The sequence below is a fragment of the Cyprinus carpio genome, chromosome B4 (genome assembly GCF_018340385.1).
Source record: "Cyprinus carpio isolate SPL01 chromosome B4, ASM1834038v1, whole genome shotgun sequence".
NCBI lineage: Eukaryota > Metazoa > Chordata > Actinopteri > Cypriniformes > Cyprinidae > Cyprinus > Cyprinus carpio.
Window position 1 is genome coordinate 26,392,438 of NC_056600.1, and position 20,057 is coordinate 26,412,494.

The following is a 20,057-nucleotide window of genomic DNA, read 5'->3' on the forward strand; positions in this document are numbered from 1 at the left end:
CCGGCGACTTGCTCCATCTGCCATTTTGGACAGCGAGGGGAAGGGCCAGCTTGGACTTTTCAGGCTGTTCAGAGCGGACCGTGACACAGAATCAACGGGGAAATCGCGCGGCGGCGGGACGTGCTTTTACATCAATGAACGGTGGTGTACAGATGTAACTGTGTTAAAAAAGATGTGCTGCTCAGATCTCGAAACACTCTTCATTAACTGCAAGCCGTTCTATTCACCGCGGGAGTTTCATTCGTTCATTCTGGTGAGTGTTTACATTCCTCCGCAAGCGCACGTGAGCCTGGCTTTACAGAAACTCGCTGATCAGATCACAGAGACAGAACAACAACACCCGGACTCTGTTTTAATCATTCTTGGGGACTTTAATAAAGCCAATCTCTCCCGTGAACTGCCAAAATACAGACAGCATGTTACATGTCCTACAGAGACAGTAACATACTAGATCACTGTTACACCACAGTAAAGGATGCATATCACTCTGTTCCACGAGCAGCTTTGGGACTGTCTGATCACTGTCTGGTCCATTTTATACCGACCTACAGGCAGAAACTAAAATCAGCTAAACCTGTATTAAGGACCGTAAAAAGATGGACTAATGAAGCAGAGCAGGATTTACAATCTTGTTTTGACCTCACTGATTGGAGTGTTTTTGAAGCTGCTGCCACTGATATGGACGAACTTACAGAGACTGTAACATCTTATATCAGTTTCTGTGAGGATATGTGTATTCCTACCAGGACTCAACTAATTTACAACAATGACAAACCTTGGTTCACAGCAAAACTCAGACAGCTCCGTCAGGCCAAAGAAGATGCTTACAGGAAGGGGGACAATGTCTTGTATAAACAGGCTAAATACACAATGGAAAAAGAGATCAAAGTGGCAAAGAGGAATTATTCTGATAAAATAAGGACTCAGTTCACTTCCAACTAATCAGCATCAGTGTGGAAAAGTCTGAAAGAGATCACCAATTACAAGACACCACCCCCCAGCACTGTGGAGAATCAACAACTGGCAGACGATCTGAACGAGTTTCACTGCAGGTTTGAAAGAAAAACACCCATCACCTGCCCTGAACACCTCTCCACACAACCATTCACACCATTCACAACTCCTGCAACCCACCTTGAATGCCTCTCCAAACAACCATTCTCACCATTCACAACTCTTGCAATCCGTCCTGAACACCTCTCCAAACAACCATAAACACCATTCACAACTCCTCCATACCCCCTCTCCCCCACACCTGCAATACAAATAAGCGAGGATGCGGTGCGCCAGGTCTTCCGGAAGCGGAAAAGGAAAAAAGCACCAGGCCCAGACTGTGTTCAACAAGCTTGTCTGAAATCATGTGCTGACCAGCTGGCCCCCATCTTCACACAGATCTTCAACAGATCTCTGGAGTTGTGTGAAGTCCCTTCATGCTTCAAACGCTCCACCATCATCCCCATCCCAAAGAAATCCAAAATCACAGGACTAAATGACTATAGGCCTGTGGCTTTAACGTCTGTGGTCATGAAGTCATTTAAAAAACTGGTGCTGGCCCACCTGAACCCTTACTGGATCCTCTTTAGTTTGCCTACAGAGCAAACAGGTCTGTGGACAATGCAGTAAACATTGGACTGCATTATGTTCTGCAACATCTAGACAGACCAGGGACTTATGTGAGAATCCTGTTTGTGGACTTCAGCTCGGCATTTAACACGATCATTCCAAACCTCCTCCTGCCCAAACTAACTCAGCTCTCCGTGCCCACCTCCGTCTGTCAGTGGATCAACAGCTTCCTGACAGACAGGCAACAGCTAGTGAGGCTGGGAAAATACACATCCAGCACCCGTACAATCAGCACCGGAGCTCCCCAGGGCTGCGTACTCTCCCCACTGCTCTTCTCCCTGTACACTAACGATTGCACATCTAAGGACTCCTCTGTCAAGCTCCTGAAGTTTGCAGACGACACCACACTCATCGGCCTTATTCGGGACGGTGACGAGTCTGCTTACAGACAGGAGGTTAAAGAGCTGGCTGTCTGGTGTACTCTCAACAACCTGGAGCTTAACACGCACAAAACAGTGGAGATGATCGTGGACTTCAGGAGAAGCCCTGCTCTCCCCGCACTCACCATTATGAACAGCACTGTGACTGCAGTGGAGTCATTCAGGTTCCTGGGAACCACTATCTCTCAGGACCTGAAGTGGGACATTCACATTGACTCCATTGGGAAAAAGGCCCAGCAGAGGTTGTACTTCCTTCGCCACTGAGGAAGTTTACCCTGCCACAGGAGCTGCTGAAACAGTTCTACTCTGCCATCATTGAATCCGTCCTCTGCACTTCAGTGACTGTCTGGTTCAGCTCAGCTTCTAAATCTGACCTCAGAAGACTACAGAGGGTAGTCCGAACTGCTGAGAGAATCATCGGTACAACCCTCCCGTCTATTCAAGAACTGTACTTATCCAGAGTGAGCAAAAAGGCTGGCAAAATCACTCTGGACCCCTCACATCCAGCACACTCCCTGTTTGAACTGTTGCCATCTGGTCGACGCTACAGAGCCCTGATCACCAGAACGACCAGACACAGGAACAGTTTCTTCCCTCAGACAATCCATCTCATGAACACTTGATAATAACTGTGGAACACATTACACTATTTATATTTACAGACACATACACTTATTATCTAACACACATACTTAGTGTACACTTAAATTATTTTTTTGCACATAATATACCTGTACATACATAACTGCTCATTGTAATATATCTGCCATACAATTGTCAGTTTGTATATTGTCATTCCTTACCTACTGATTTGTATTTTTTATTCTTTTATTGTGTGTTTTTTGTTCTGTCACTGTCATTCTGTTGCACTGCGGAGCTTCTGTCACGAAAACTAATTCCTCGTATGTGTAAACATACCTGGCAATAAAGCTCATTCTCATTCTCATTCTCATGATGACATGTGACGGGATAGTAGTGGTGTCTCAATTCTTAGGGGAATATTCTCACCCCTAACCCTTGACACTGTTTCAAGGGACAAGGGGTAGGGGAAGGGGTATTAAATAGAATTGCGATTGGGCCTTAGTCTAGTCCAGAATTTAATAGGCTGATTTCCTGGAGGAAGACTAGAGCTAATCTGGACTAAATTGAGGCTTAAATTAAACCAAACAGGAGGCAGGTTTAACTTTAGATTAATGTCACTTGGGGGACATATGGATTACTAGGACTATGTCAATGAAGATCAACCACCAGCTAGACAAGGTCTTGCAGACAGAAGTGACCCACTACAACTTTTTCATGAAATAAGTTTTCAAGATCATTTCTGCATGCATAAAGTAAATACACTGAAAATAATTTTACTTTTAGAACAGTAGCTTTCATCTGTGACCCAAAGAGGAAAGCCTGTTCGAGTTTGTCTCCAGGTGATTAGAGTGTATTGGAATGTGTCATTTTTCATTGTGAAACTGGGGATTTATGTGGTGTCGTTCACAGAGTACGCAGGGCCATTTATGAATTAAGACCGTATTACATCAACTTCCCTGATGCTACAACCCAGGCTAACTACAAGGTACTATGCTATGAATATGGAAATTTCCCAGGAGTCATAGCTTGCATAGATGGAACCCATATTCCAATTAAGTGTCCCTCTACTCCAGATGCTGAGGAATACAGAAACCGAAAGAACTGGTTTTCCATAAATGTCCAAGGTGCATGCACTCCTCAGTTACAGTTTCCAAACATTGTTGCACGTTGGAAAGGTACAACTCATGATTCCCAAATTCTCCTAAATTCATCTCTGTATACTCAGTTTGAAAGATGAGATCATAATGGAATATTGCTTGGTGACAGTGGGTATGCTAAGAATAATTTTTTGTTTACACCATATTTGCACCCGACAACAGATGAACAACGGTGCTACAACCAGGCTTATACTATGTGCACAAGGGGTTTAGTGAGCGCATGTTTGGTGTTAGGAGGAGTCACTTTCAGTGTCTTCGGAAAACATTTCAATTCAAACCAAGAAGATGCTGCACTGTCATCATTGCAACAGCTTTTTTTCACATCTACCTGAAACAACAGGAATGCCCAGATCCCCCAATAGAAGAGAATGACAATCAAGATGCGCCACAACGGACCACAGAGAAGGACTTGCATACATAGATTCTTTTGTATTGTGCCACTTTAAATAGATATTTTTAGATTACTTAACTTTCAAATTTCTACTCAGATCAGACAGATGTAATGAGTAAATAACATGTTAAAAGTGGATATTTTGTCTGAAATCAATATTTGTTTCACAGATTCATTTACTGATGTGACATTTGAGCCTGCTGCATCTTTTTGTCATTTATCTTCATCTCCAGATCTACTTCTAGTATCTTCATCATACTTCAACTTATGTTCATGGAATTCATAAGCCAACCTTTCCTGGACAATGTGTCTTTTCTTCTGGTGACCAGTACTGACAGACTGTGTGTATGCAGGATGCCACGCATATTCTCTTTGTACATCCCAATTAACATGAAATTAAGTGCACACGCATGAGCACTACACCCCACCCTGTCTCCTCCCTCAATTAAATACATTTTAATATGGTAATGAGTCCACTTTAACAAAAGCAAGCAGAAAGAGATGAAACTTTAAAGAAAATGAATTGGAGGTGCAACTATTGGAGGTAGAAAGGAGAAAAAAATATTTTATTTGGAACTTTGTCCTCCGGATTTGATAACAAACAAAATAAAATGAGTGGGAGAGTTTGGCTGCTGCTGTCAACCCAGTGGAATCTGAACATCATACTGTAAATTAACTTAAAAAAATGGTCTTGATATAAAGGTTGAAGTTAAGCGGAGAACCGCTGCGCAATGACAAAGTGTGGGCAGAACTGGGAGTGGTACAGGGGTCGATGAACTTGCACCTTTTGAGCAGAGAGTTGCCTCTATTGTGGGCGACACTTTACTCTCTGGAATAGTATCCATTGCTGTGGGAGACTTGGATTTAATATGGGACTGCCACGAAGGTAACTCATTTCTCATTTATTTGCTTAACTTTGGTACACATTAATTTTCAAATGCATGCAATATAGCTGACCAAAAATACACCAGCAATTTTACGTATCCATTCCATTTATGGCAAATGCATGTAAATACCTGTAGTAGCACAGCAGTACATAGCTGTTTACATTTAATTAAGGTTGACTAGACTAGACTGTTATACAAATAGTTGAGTTTTCCAGGTGCATATAACATTTATGACAGTTTTTCATGAAAGTGTTGGTCAGTTTGTCTGCTTGGCAATCCCATTTGCACTGCAACAACAAAATTGAAGCGAGATAAACAAAGTGAGAAATGTTTCTTTGTAGTTAAAACAGATGTTGCCAAAGTTTTTGTTTGGGGACATTATTTGAAGTTGGAAAAAAGTAATATATTGCAGTATATTGCAATATATTTAAAATTGCAATAATATTGTATCATGACAATATCGTATCGTGGGGCCTCTGGTGATTCCCACCCCACCAAGAAGCCACCCATTGTGCACCCTGCCAGCTTGGAGCCTCATCCCAACCATGCTGTTTATAAGGATGTATGAATCATGGGTTGTCCCAGGCCACCTTGCCACAATATTTGTTAGGCACATTTGTGCATCACATATTATCTGCACATTTATTGAATGGAAATGTTTCTGATTCACATATGCAAATTATTTTTCAGATGGCCCCTTTATAGCAATGTGTGTACAGCCGATCGCTCTGATTACATTGTAATTGCCTTTGGAAAAAATGTGAAATGCTTAAAAACACTTTATTTACAAACTTGATGAGATTCATACTTTGCTTTAATAAATAGAATATTGATTACATTGTTCACGTAAAAAATATATAATAGATATTCTAAGTAATGTTTATTTAACCAAGAAAATGTGACTGGAACATGAATTTACATTGGATTAAAAAACAACAACAACTTTGAGGACTTTCAACACTCTTTGAGGACTTTCTAAACTCTTTCTACACTGTTGGCAGGTGAAAATCTTCCCTCAAGTGTGAGCTCTCATATGAGTCTTGAGGTTTGCTTTTTTTACAAAAATCTTTCCACAATCATAACACATAAAAGGCTCATGTCCAATGTGAGTCATTATGTGCGTCTTAAGGTGATTCCTGTCTGTGAAACTCGTTCCACACTGATGGCATATAAAACAGCTCTCTCTTAAGTGGATCTTCATGTGCTTATTAAGGCTTTCTTTATATGGGAAACATTTTCCACACTGATCACATGTGAAAGGTTTCTCTCCAGTGTGAACTCTCATGTGAATCTTGAGTTTTCCTTTTTGATTCAAGGTTTTTCCACACAGTTTGCAGGTGTAAGGTTTCTCTCCAGTGTGAATTCTCATATGACTATAAAAGGTTGCTTTATGTGGGAAACATTTTCCACATTCACCACATACAAATGGTTTCTCTCCAGTGTGAATTCTCATGTGACTCTTAAGACTATCAATTCGTGGGAAACTCTTTCCACACTGTTGGCAGGTGTAAGGCTTCTCTCCAGTGTGATTTCTCATGTGGACTTTAAGGTTTCCGTTTTTTCTAAAACTCTTTCCACACTGATCACACGCGTAAGGCTTCTCTCCAGTGTGAACTCTCATGTGAATCTTGAGTTTTCCTTTTTGATTCACAGTTTTTCCACACAGTTTGCAGCTGTAAGGCGTCTCTCCAGTGTGAATTCTCATATGACTATAAAAGGTTGCTTTATGTGAGAAACGTTTTCCACATTGACCACATAGAAATGGCTTCTCTCCAGTGTGTATTCTCATGTGACTCTTAAGATTATCAATTCGTGGGAAGCTCTTTCCACACTGTTGGCAGGTGTAAGGCTTCTCTCCAGTGTGAACTCTCATGTGGACTTTAAGATTTGCATTTTTTCTAAAACTCTTTCCACACTGTTGGCAGATTAAATGACTTGTAGTTCCAGTCTTCTGAGCTCTTTTTGGAGAGGAAGTCTTTTCAGTCTGCAAACAACTAAAAGATTTTTCTCCAGTTATGAAATCATGATGTTTAATACCATTCTCTTCCATTTCATTCAGATCTCGACTCTCCTCCTTCATTGTCATCAGGTCTAAATCGAAAAGACAAATACATGATAACCCTAGTTTAATGGCATAAAGCAACAGACATAAAAACATTTCGACATTTAAAGCATCAAAACCAATGCTACAGTTCTAACAAAATATATAACTGTCTAAAAAAGGGGTCAGCCATTGTCACATTGTGGGTGTGGATTTCATCCAGCCTCCTTGACCATCATACAGCTCAACTTTCATTCCCATTTTTCACCGTAAATTGACCAACAACCAAAACCAATCATCTACAGTTATTTATAGTTAATACTGACCTCCTAATGGCTAACAACTCTGAATTCATGAAATTTTACATTTAAGCATTTAGCAGACGTCATCCGCCAGAACGACTTCAACATACCACAATACCACAGTCAAAAAGTGTTCATTACATTTGAAATATGGATATTTTTCTTACAAAAACACATGGATTCGCTACAGAAGGACTTCATTCACCCCCTGGAGCCGTCTGAGGGACGTTTTATTATGGATATGCGCACTTTATTTCCCTCATTGTAAGGCTTGGAAGGGCCAGGACAATTTTTAATTCAACTCTGATTGGATTCATCTGAAAGAAGAAAGTCATATACATCTAGGATGCTTTGAGGGCGAGTAAAACATATGCTAATTTTCATTTTTGGGTGAACTTACCATTTAACCTTTCCTCCAATTTTTAATGAGAATACCCTCAAATTAAAACTCAGAGTGTGCATTTTAAGCTTATATTTATTAACTGTAACTTGAATATGTTTTGGTCAGCAGCTAAAATAATAAAAATTGTGCCTGTGTCCAAATATATATGGACCTAACTGTTCAGTTTGTCTGAAAAAAAATAAAAAAATCGTGTTACTAAAGGTTCATTTAAAGTTTGTTCCTCATATTTTTGTTGTGTGTCTTAAAGGGGTCATATGATGCGATTTCAATTTTTCCTTTCTCTTTGGAGTGTTACAAGCTCTTGATGCATGAAGATCTGTAAAGTTGCAAAGACAAAAGTCTCAAATCCAACGAGATATTCTTTATAAAAGTTTAGCGTCAACCACACCCTCCTAAAACGGCTCGTTCTAACACACCCCCAGATCCCTACGTCACTATGTGGGAAGATTTGCATAACACCACCCAGATTTTCACACAAAGAAAGAAGGCGTAACGTTTATTTTCTCTGTTGCCGCAGCTGCCATGTTGTGGAGTCGCTGTGTGTTTCATTGAAGTGAAACTTTGTTTAACCTTCCAAAAGAGGACATGATTAGAAATCAGTGGTTAAGTTGTATTTCAACACTATTCCAGAACAGTCCAACCCAAATATTCAGAAGTGTGCTGCGCATTTTATAGAGGATGAGGACTGTTTCCTGAACCAGTAGCCTGCAATGCATCTGTGGCACAACGGCTGTTTCTATAAAGCTGGGCAGTTCAAACTTTGCAAGGACAGTCTGGCGCTTCTGACTTATAGCTTGTAGGGATGTTTTTTATATTTAAATAATTTGCCAATGATGATTCAAACGCAAGTTTTCAGAAGTAGAGTAGCAATTGTTGTTTCTCAGATCACAAATGTAGACATGGTTTTATGTTTACACACCGCGATACGCAACGCAACACGTAAAAAGACAGTATAAGTCATTATAATCAGTAATTATGTCCCCACTGGATGCAACAAATGCCTAGTTTGTAATGGGTTTTATTGGTCTTGTCTTGTCTAGTGATGTCCGGATCGTGACCGAATCTTTCTATTAACCGGATCTTTTTAGTGAACCGGTCGAACCAGCTCACCAAATCGAACTGAATCGTTTGAAATGTTTTGCATCTCCAGTATGCACTAATCCAATAATAACTTAAGTTATTCGGTTTATAAACGTGCCTTACACTACCTCTGATGCGAAATAAACCAATATCCCGAGTTATTCAGTCACTCCTAACAGTACATTGACTGAACTGCTAAAAGAGAACCGATGATGGGATGTGCACGAGCAAAGCAGCTGGACTGAGTCTCGTGCTGCTGACCTGGGAGATGGCATAGTATGTTAAGGGGCGTAACATTTCGGTCACACGCTTGAGGCATTTGGCCAATCACAATGCACTGAATAGCTGGCCAATCAGAGCACACCTCACTTTTCCAGACCGATGAGCTTTGTAAAAATCAATGCGTTTCAGAAGGCGGGGCATAGAGGAGAAACTATAATGTACCTTATATGGAAAATAAAGTGTTTTTTGAACCTTAAACTGCTTAAACACATTGCATTACACCAAATACACAAAATAATGTTATTTTTAGCAGCATCATATGACCCCTTTAATATGAATAAGATACTTGTGCTGCTACATGAAGTAGAGGAGAAGAAACACTCAATCTATATCAGCTTCTGATAATATATACATTCTGATAATACAAGTCATAACAGATGGTTTGTGCACAACTTATGTCTTTGATTTGAACTGTTTGTTTCACAAACATAGTTGATTTCAATCTATTATGCATTATGTAATGGATAATTAAAGGCTAACCAATCACTATACATTCATAAAATTACTACAAATATACAAAGAACAGGCAAAAAATCAACCTGACGTGAAGCGGAGGTCGCATTCTCGAATCCGCCAAGTTCAAATAAAATCCAATAATACACGGTAATAAAAACCGTTGATTAGTCCCGCTTATTCAGATGGTCATTTGCCGAAGTTATAGACAAGTTAAAAACTACGGCATAATATCTAAAACACTAACAAGTGAGATAAAGCTCTAACATATAAAATAGTATGAAAAATGGCAGTTATTTTCATCAGTTACGGCATGTTAGCTCAAGCTCTAGCAGATGAAATAGTGCGGTAAGATTTACATTTATTTGAACGAATTATAGCATGTATTTCAATTAACAATCACTCCAGTACATTATTATCTCAGCAATTAATCAAGAAATTAAACAAACCAAACCAAGCAATTTTCGCAAAAGTTGGCAAATTTTCATAATTGCCACACATTTTCAGCATAATTTGGGCTTAGACGCGTTCTGTGACATCATCGCAATGCGCATTCAGTCAAAGAAAGGTTGTTTCTCAGTTCAAAATGAACAGCAATTACGTTCTCATCATGACTGATTTACAAGAGCTACATTGGATAAACGAACCGAAAAAGGAACGAATACGCGCTACTAGTTTGGGCTACACAGCGCAGACCTTTTATGTGCTCGAGCCGGAGCCGTGAGCTGATCTCGATCACGTGACACTGATATACACAGCGCTGGGAGATACAGTGAAGAAAGCAGTCGAATTCCCCACAGAATCAATAACATCTCTGTAAAATCTTGTGAGAAGCATTCAAATTCAGCAAAGCATTCTGTTAAAGCTGATATCAGAACAAACGCCACTGATGTGGAAACCAGGAAAAACATTGTTCTATAAACACAAAATCTCCACCACCGTTCACCATTGATTTAAAAATAAAACTACAATAACAAATCTATTCTTAATGTGACGATATTTGTTCATTGTTTTTAAATGCTTCACACAACTTTTCCCAGCACTTTAAAGCTTTAAGTTTTACAGAATTTGAAAGCTATTTTTAATGTGACGATATTTGTTCATCCTTCATAGGTTTCTCCCATGTATAAAACTAAAAGTTTCATAATGTAGGAAAGCAAACAATTATTTAAAAATACTTTCGTGTCTTCAGGAGGACATATCGCCTGATCAGCCTCTGCCAGACGTGACAGTTGTCTTTTCAGCCTTCTGCTGTGTTCTGCATTTAGAGCCGCCTGCGCTCTCGCCGTTTTCACCTGCTTCTCCTTCCACGGCTGCCCACCACGCATTTTTTCGGAGTTCTTCTTTGGTATGTCGCTGTCTAAACCAATGACACGTTCAGAAGCGGGAACAGCCTATCACGGGCTCGTGTTCCAGATCCTTGTGGGGAGGGCTCATCGCCGCTAAGGAGCTTCACATCCAATTCTGCGTGGTTTGCTTGGGCCTTAAAGCATGCTGAAGAAATGCCTTGGAGAACCCGGAAAATTGCAGTCATTGCCTTATGGCTGCAGCAAGAAGCTCCAGTTCCACGACGCCTTCTTAAAGTCTGCAGCGACCCAGTGCGGTTGAGCTCGGCCTTTCGTGACTCAGATGAGGACACATCGGTGATGATGACGTGCTACCGGGGGACTCCCGTCGGCTCCTCCTCTGCTTCTCACTTATGGGTGACCAGCCCAATCCCGCATTCCCCGAAGAGGACATCTTCGCGGGCAACCTCATGCTCGCCGACGAACCGGCGGTTTTCGGCGATGAGGGTGGTATGCGGCCCTTCTTGGGGTCTCAGAGGACGAGGAGGCCATCCCGCCCTCTGGCGTTCCCCAGGCTGGCGCCCATGAGTGGCCACCTCAACATAGAGCCACCAACCACAAAAAGCACAACCAACGCCTCAACATTGAGTGGCCGGCTCCACAGAGCGCCACCAACCAGGAGAGGGATATTTACGACGGGCAAGTGTTGGGACCTCCCCGGTCCAAGGAAAAAACAACTCTTCCCCGTCCTTCCAGCGTGCACTAACCACATGAGGCACAATTGGAGGGACCCGCTCGACTTCAAACACGGCCTCACGGGCCTTGAAGTAAAGTATATGGCAGCTCATGGTATGGATGACCCACCCGCTATCGAGCCTTCCATCGCCAGGCACCTTAACCCCGCTCAGGACGGGCTGCTCGCTCCCCCTAAACCAGTCTTGCCCAACAAGATGAACCATTTTTCTGCCTCAGTTCACCAGGCCACATACAAGTCCTCGGCCTTGGCTGTCAGGGCCCTGAACTTTCTTCTCTCCTCTCCGCTTACCAGGCAGAGATTTTGAACAAATTAGGGGAACAGCTGGAAAAGGGAACTCCTTTTTTACCCTTGTGGAAGGAGATCCTCACGGTGAACGACCTCGTCCTCCTTAACGCTCGGCAGGCCGTCCAAGCCTGCGGGTGCTCTATGGCACTTTCCTGTGGTGGAGAGCGCGTGCTCTGGCTTAACCTGTCAGGCCTTTCACAGTGAGAAGTTGTTCAACCCCGAACCGTTGGTGGAGCCCGGACGGGCTCTCTTCGGCCCCCCCCCCTCATTGATGCAAGGTGTGATGACAAGAGGAGGCCTTCAAGTTATGCCTTCCGCAACCCCGTTGGAAGTGACGAATAAGGAGTGAATGGGCCGGCTGGCCATGCAACAACAAACCCCCTCCACAGCAGAATACTTAACCCTTCCCTGCAACCCCGTTGGAAGTGACGAATAAGGAGTGAATGGGCCGGCTGGCCATGCACATTCCTGTCACTAAGCATGCATTTCCATTCCTTTTCTGGGTGTATTTATATGCACATTGGTTATCATGTGTGTGATGCATACATGTTTCATGTGCTGCATTTGCACAGCAGTCATGTGTGTGCATCAGTATTGCAGGTTCATGAGTATGGGACGTGTCAGACACCGCCTCCCTGAGGCGACCGTCCTTCTCTGGCTTTCAGAACTCACTGTGAGTGTATTGGGCATTTGGGGAGCTGTCCATGTCTCTCCCATAGGTGGATCTCGAACACAAGATGATGAAAGAGAACAATAGGTTACTGTCGTAACCCCGGTTCTCTGAAACATCGAGTGGAGAGATCTACCAGCTTTGCCCCGCTTGCCGCACGAGAAGCGAATATACTTACTGGAGAACAGCAGCGCTGCAGCCGTTATATGCCCCTAGATAAGGGGGCGGGGCCTTACCTGGCAATGGCTGCGCGCTTCTGTCTGTCTAGCCAGACTTGGTGCAATTGGATGCTTCTGCAGAGGTCAGGTACAGATGCCCTTCCCATAGGTGGATCTCTCCACCCGATGTTTCAGAGAACCGGGGTTACGACAGTTACCTATTGTTTTACATGCATTCTAATAAATGTCTATTTGGCATCTGAAAGGAAAGATCTTAGAGACGTATTGCAGATGAGCAAACACTCTTAAAAATACATCTTGCATATCTAAATGGAGATGTACATGTGTGATTAGGGTGAGTGCTTTTCTGTCAAGTGCTGGTGCCACCTTCTGTAGAACTTATTGGCACTAGTGCTGGTGTCCTCAAACATTAGTCTGGACACCTACAGTGGTTCTTGAAGTCAGAAAAGTCATAACAGTGTTAGAAGAATGTTATCTGTGGTATATTTTCGCTGCAAAACAGTAAGAAATGCTGCAAATATCACCACAAATTTTGAGAAAAGCCGCAGCAAAATAATTTTAGGCCGCAAAAATCTGAAAAAAGTTCCACGAAATCCTAGAGGGACTGAATTATCGAGATATTTATCGAGATAGATAATTATCGAGAGAGATGACAGTTGTGTGTACCTGCGTGCTCTGTCTGCACATCTCTCTCTACAAATAATTACTTCAGAAAGAACCATTTTTCCATTGTTGCTGAGAAATATAATGTAGTGATATAGTATCTAGACTATTTTATTAATAGAAATCACAGGGAAGTGTTGACAACAAGTTTATGTGTGTGTGCAGCGCAATCTGCGATCGCTCACACACACACACACACACAAACACACACAAACATACACACATTCTCTCTCTCTCTGTGTTTGTGTGCGAGTGATGTTTGTTGGTTAGTGTGCATTAATTAAAGCAGCACATTAATATAGAATGGTGATTGCGCGGAATTGGAACTACCTGTGCATTAAACGGTTTTACTGCATACCTGCCAGCCAATCAGAATCCATTATTCAGACAGACCATGAAATAATATAAACTTACTGGCCATCTACTCTCTGAAGCCTTTTAAATAAAAATAAAAAAATCACTCATGGACAACAAAAGTTGACTGGTCACATTTCATTTCTTACTTTATAGAAAATGCTTTGATACGGTTGTAATTAAATGTTCAATTACTACACTCATATGACATTCTTAAAAATATCATTCATTTCTGTAGAGCTGGACATTTTAATAAGGATCACATGAGTGAGTTCAGATTTGAGAATAAAAACCTACCTGTTTGTGTCTCAGTATCTTCATGTTTGACTCTGAATGTTTCTTCTATCTTCATGTCTTCATTCTCTTCTTTAATAAACACAATCTTTATTTGTTCCTCAGAATTTTCACGTTTGACTCTGAATTCTTCTATCTTCATGTCTTCATTCTCTTCTTTAATAAACGCCATCTTTATAATAGCGTGTCACGTGGATCTCAGTTAATCCACCAGGAGTTTTTCTGTGTCTGAACACTTTGTCCTGCTTAAAAAAAAAAAAAAGAAATAAAAACAGCAGGTCACGTCAGCGTGGGATGATTCGGGCTCTCCGATTCACTGAATCATTCTGAGAAGCGATTCAATCGACTCGAAAAAGTTTCGAAAGGGTCCGTTTCTTTCACTACCTGCCAGAGACTGATTCGGGTTTATGATGAACTGGTACAGGGTGAGAAATTAGACGCACCTTTTGTACTCACAGAGAATAACCTTCATTATGTCACTAGATAAAGCAGTACAGTGTAACATTCAGTAAATAATAATAATAAGAATAATTTAAAACATGTATGTACAATTCTCTAAACGACGTGTATTGATCTGAACACTTTAAACGATTAAAAGCACACACCTTTCTTCAGCCGAATCACAGACGCAGGAGCTCGGCGCAGCCTTATGACGTCACATCGCCAGACCAAAATAAAAGTCTTGTTCACTAAAATTAAAGGAGTTTACATTAGAAAACTAATATGAATAATAAGATATAGGATGAAGTGAAGAAATTAATTGCAGAGCTGTCAAAAGTCTAAAAGGGCTATCAATATTTAACTCCAGTATCTGGTCTTCAAATTACAGGACTGGAAAAAACTTCTGAATATTACAAACTCCTAAAGAAATTGTAGATTCAAACGAAGTTTGTGGTTGCGGAGAGATTTAACCATGTATTGATTTATTAACTGATCCTAAATTCTTCTGACAATGTATTCATCTTATTTCGTCTTTTCTCCCCATAATATCAAGACAATAAATAAGATTTCAGCTTTATTTGGTAAAGTGGAATTCATTAAGAGTCCAAGACCGTAAAGGATTACATAAAGTTGTTTTATGTTAAAGGGGTCATATGATGCAATTTCAAATTTTCCTTTCTCTTTGGAGTATTACAAGCTGTTCGTGCATAGATAAGATCTATAAAGTTGCAAAGACTAAAGTCTCAAATCCAAATAGATATTCTTTATAAAAATTAAGACGTCCACACCCTCCTAAAACACCTCTTTAAACACGCCCCCACATGTCTACGTCAGTGGTTAAGTTGTATTTACAGTGCTGTTCCAGAACAGTTCAACCCAATGTGCAGCACATTTTATGGAGTACTGTTTCTTGGGAGAGTAGACTACAATGCCAGCTGTTCTGACTCACAGCCTGTAAGTACGTTTTCATATTTAAAGAGTTTGCCACTGATGATTCATATGCAAGTATTGAGCAGTGTAGGGTAGCGCTTGTTGTTTGTCATTTCTCCAATCACAAATGCAGACATGGTTTTATGTTTACACGGCGCGATGCAATGCAGTGTATCAAAAGACAGTATAAGTCATTATAATTAGTAATTATGTCCCCACTGGATGCAACAAATGCCTTGTTTATAATGGGTTTTTTTAATGTTTTTGTCTCGTCGCTCCATCACAGTATGGTAAGGGGTGTAACATTTCCGTCACACGCTTGAGGTATTTGAGCTTTGTAAAAATCGATGAGCTTTGTAAAAATCGACATGTTTCAGAAAGGCGGGGCATAGAGGAGAAACAATAATGTACATTATGTGAAAATTCATGTTTTTTGAACCTTGAACTGCATAAACACATTTCATTACACCAAATACACAACATAATGTTCTTTTTAACAACATCTTATGACCCCTTTAAAATTATTTAGAATATCTGACAATATTTGGATATACAATATATAGTATTGGATATACAAAAAAATTAAAAAAAACAGTACAATTTTTATGTATATCCAATACTAAGCATTTATGTTCAACAATGTCACATTAATGTGAAAGAAATTGACATTTTTACTACTATTTTTAATCCGGAAAAAACCAAAAAAAAAAAAATAAAAAAAAAAAGAAATTCAATAGAAGATAACAACATTTTTAATGGCTGTGAAGATAATGGCTGTGGTGAAACAAGCACTCAAATAATGTTGAGTATTAATCTACCTTATTTATTTGATCTTTAAGTATTATCAGTAACACTTTACAATACAGGTGCACATATATGCATTAAATAATGCTTAACTAATGCACAATTCATCATAATCAATCAATCAATAAACCATTTATTTATGATTACTACATCAGCAACTAATGAACATTCTATATGATTCATAGATTAAGTAATTATTATTAATAAATGGTTTAGTTCTTCATGAGTTATACATTAATTCATGCTAATGCATAGATAATCATGAGTTAATGCGCATTAGTGCCACCTTATTGTAAAGTGTTACCGTCTTATCTTTATAGTTTAGAATGTATAACTGATATTGTACTTCAGGAACTAAGACCTGTGGGAGTGCAGGAGCAATCAAGTGTAGCATGTCCTCTGTCTCCTCAGCCATGTAGAGGTCTTCAGATATGAAGAGATTGAGGAGTTAAATGAAATCAAAGAGCTAAAAGAAGATTACAGTATTAGCGCCAATTTAGTATGAAAACAGAGAGAGAGAGCTGAGGAAGTGGAAAGGTAATGAAATCTAGTTACATCACAGTAATTATTCTCAATACTTAAAGGGTTAGTTCACCCAAAAATTAAAATTCTGTCATTAATTACTCTATCCTTATGTCGTTTCAACCCCGTAAGAGCTTCGTTCATCTTCAGAACACAAATTAAGATATTTTTGATGTAATCTGAGAGCTGTCTGACCCTGCATAGACAGCAACGCAACTGAAATGTTCCCAAGTCCAGAAACGTAGTGTCACAGGTCGGAGCGGACCACAGATGTCGTGAGTCACGCCCCTTCCTAGTTTCCACCTCGTGGAGGTCCCAAGAACACCCCAATGACAAGACACACGAGAGACGGTAAGTAAATATTAAAACAAAATCTTATTAAAATTACTAAAAAAGGGTATGGGGCAGGGGGGAAGGGAGGCTAAAATCCAACTCTCCAATTGGAGAGTAACAGTCTCGAGTCTCTTAGACTCCGTCGCGGGAGATCTCAGGTGAGTCCGAGTCTCTTAGACTCCGTCGCGGGAGATCTCAGGTGAGTTCTTCACTCCTCTTTCCTTCTGGCTATGTGACGACAATCAGCTTATTCACAAGTGCCCCTGTGTTCTGGCTTGCAGGACGACTGTCCAGGGCCCTCTCCTTTCCTGGACGTAACAGATACAAGTGGTAAGTATTGAGAGTTTGAATGCACGATGGATACCTGCTGCTACTCGTGGCGAACTCCGAGGCGGCCCAGCGGGTTGGACTCCTGGTCATCCAGATGCTGGTGGAGCTGCACAATGGCTGCCGGGATCCAACTGAAACCGTACTGGTAAGTGTACGGGGGGGGGTTTCCGCGGTTTCTGTATCCTGAGTGACGGGTCGACGTGCAGGTAGACGCTTCAAAGGGACCCGCTAGATCTGCACAAGGACATACAGGTAAGTATAACAGGACTGGACACGGACAGTGGACAGAGGGGCCCCGCTGGCTCTTCACTCGGGGCACAGGTAAGTCTGTAGAAAAGACAACTGGGGCTTCACTTGGGCATACAGGCGAGTGTACAACACAATATGCTGGCATTAGCTTTGGGCATAAGGTAAGTACATCAAATGTAACTGGGGCTTCACTTGGGCATACAGGCGAGTGTACAACACAATATGCTGGCTTTAGCTTTGGGCATAAGGTAAGGTGTACATCAAATGTAACTGGGACTTCACTTGGGCATACAGGCAAGTGTACAACACAATATGCTGGCCTTAGCTTTGGGCATAAGGTAAGTACATCAAATGTAACTGGGGCTTCACTTGGGCATGCAGCGATTGTACAACACAATATGCTGGCTTTAGCTTTGGGCATAAGGTAAGTACATCAAATGTAACTGGGGCTTCAGTGGGCATACAGGCGAGTGTACAACACAATATGCTGGCTTTAGCTTTGGGCATAAGGTAAGTACATCAAATGTAACTGGGGCTTCACTTGGGCATACAGGCGAGTGTACAACACAATATGCTGGCTTTAGCTTTGGGCAATAGCTTACAGTGAATATACAGAGAAACAGGAAGTGATGTAACTCACAGACCTTTGAGGAAATAGACGTCAGGCGTTCCTTTTCTGAGGCTTCTCCCAACTGCTGATAGAGATGCGGATCGAAAGCTGCTGCTGCGTTGGGCCGAACACGGCCTCCGCTGGTGTCACACACAGGTAAGTTGTTTCACCCGGGGTGTGCTACACTGAATGGGTCGAACGCTTCCCTCTTCTTTCTTCCAACTGACAGGGCAAGAGATCTAGACAGGGGCGAACCTTTGAAGAACTCCACAGCAGGTAATAATACATGCACCGCTGATTTCCTCCTACAGCAGCCAACTCCCTCACCGTTAATACTTCCCACTATATCCACACTGTTCTTACTTTAAATTGTTTCCCACCACCGTCACGTGGGGAAGAAGGGTCAGGATGTCATCGACGGCATATAATTGGAGATGTTTTCTTCGCCCGCCTCAGTACTCACTTCCTTCCAGGATTTCGTCGGGCCTGAAAGGTGGTTGTTGACGACACAAACACAGCACAACACTGAAAGTTTCAAGTGTATACACTCACAGCAAAGGACAAAGACTCACCCACTGCACTCCACACACTCTTGGTGAATTTAGGGTCAAAACCCCGTCTGACCAAAGACTCGTCCTGGAAATCGTGGAGACACTGATGCAACGAATATTCAGATTTAAACGTCGCCGCCACGACACCCCAACGTCTTCTCTCGCTCACTGGTCCCGGCTCGCTCACTGGTCCTGGCTCACCCACAATCCTCCTCCACGGTGGGGCCGCTCACATATTATGCCACAAACTCACAAAAAGGCTCACAGATAGTTCACTCTAGATGATTATGCTGCTGTACAATGGTTTAGGGTACTCACACCGTTACTAACACAAGGTCTCTTTTCCCTCTTCTTTCCAGCTCCTGGATACTTCTCCTGCTGCCACGTGACCTGTCGAAAGGGCCTCCTTCGGCGATACTTCCGGTGAGTCTTCCTGTTTTCAATCACTCAGAATTTGTTACACATGTCCATAGAGCATTTCACGGTTAGGTAGACATCCCAATATACTCAGCCCGGTTTCTGTTTCTGCCAAACTCTTGTCTCCGTCTTCGCCCAAGCCAACAATATCCCATCCTCCGCCTTCTTTCCGCTGCCTCGCCCCCAAACACTCCAACTCACTCACCATATCGGCTAGAATAAACAAAAAAAAAAAAACTCCCCCTCTGCAGTTTCTGAGGCCCTCTTTATACTCCTCCTTCTCTTCATACTGCCCAATCTGCGATCGCCCCGCTCATCTATCCACCTGCGATCAATGAAACCCCCCTGATTTCCTTTCCCGGAGTTTCCCGGAAGTAACCGGTGTTTGAGAATTATGGTCCGGGCAGAACCAATCTCCGTCACTTTTAGTTCCGCCCTTAAAAAGACACCCCAAAACATAACCAAGGAGATCAGTAAACGATCCATGTGACAACATTGGTTCATCCGCAATTATATGAAGCTACGAGAATTTTTTTTTATGCGCAAAAGAAAAAATTACTTTATTCAATAATTTGTCTTCTCAGAATCACCCTGTAAACAGCGTATGTTGTTCTGTGTCAGCTGCATCACGCCAGATAGGATACACGGTTTCCATTCAGATCAAATCACAACAATGTAGGAAACCACGTATCAGCGTATATATATTTTTTTCTTTTGCGCACAAAAAGTATTCTCGTAGCTTCTTATAATTGCAGATGAACCACTGATGTCACATGGATTATTTTACCAATCTCCTTGCTA

General features: G+C 41.5%; 1 protein-coding gene and 1 long non-coding RNA gene across 5 annotated transcripts; both read right to left on the minus strand.

Moving 5' to 3' along the window:
• Window positions 1-2,936: 2,936 nt before the first annotated feature.
• Window positions 2,937-14,849, minus strand: LOC109052291 (gastrula zinc finger protein XlCGF57.1-like). 4 transcript variants are annotated; one of them, XM_042722847.1, is made up of 3 exons: window positions 14,675-14,849; window positions 14,073-14,311; window positions 2,937-7,111 (listed from the first exon to the last, which is right to left on the minus strand). In XM_042722847.1, exons 2-3 carry the CDS (start codon window positions 14,239-14,241, stop codon window positions 6,036-6,038), a joined length of 1,245 nt encoding a protein of 414 aa, XP_042578781.1. In that variant the 5' UTR covers window positions 14,242-14,311; window positions 14,675-14,849; the 3' UTR covers window positions 2,937-6,035. The 4 variants fall into 4 exon arrangements, with proteins under 4 accessions (XP_042578781.1, XP_042578780.1, XP_042578782.1 ...); XM_042722846.1 differs by having other exon boundaries at window positions 14,073-14,314; XM_042722848.1 differs by lacking the exon at window positions 14,675-14,849 and adding an exon at window positions 14,454-14,668 and having other exon boundaries at window positions 14,073-14,314.
• Window positions 14,850-17,250: 2,401 nt separating this feature from the next.
• LOC122137174 lies at window positions 17,251-19,367 on the minus strand. The gene is made up of 3 exons (XR_006154666.1): window positions 18,652-19,367; window positions 18,323-18,527; window positions 17,251-17,663 (listed from the first exon to the last, which is right to left on the minus strand). It is a non-coding gene; the product is annotated as an uncharacterized LOC122137174 (long non-coding RNA).
• Window positions 19,368-20,057: the final 690 nt, after the last annotated feature.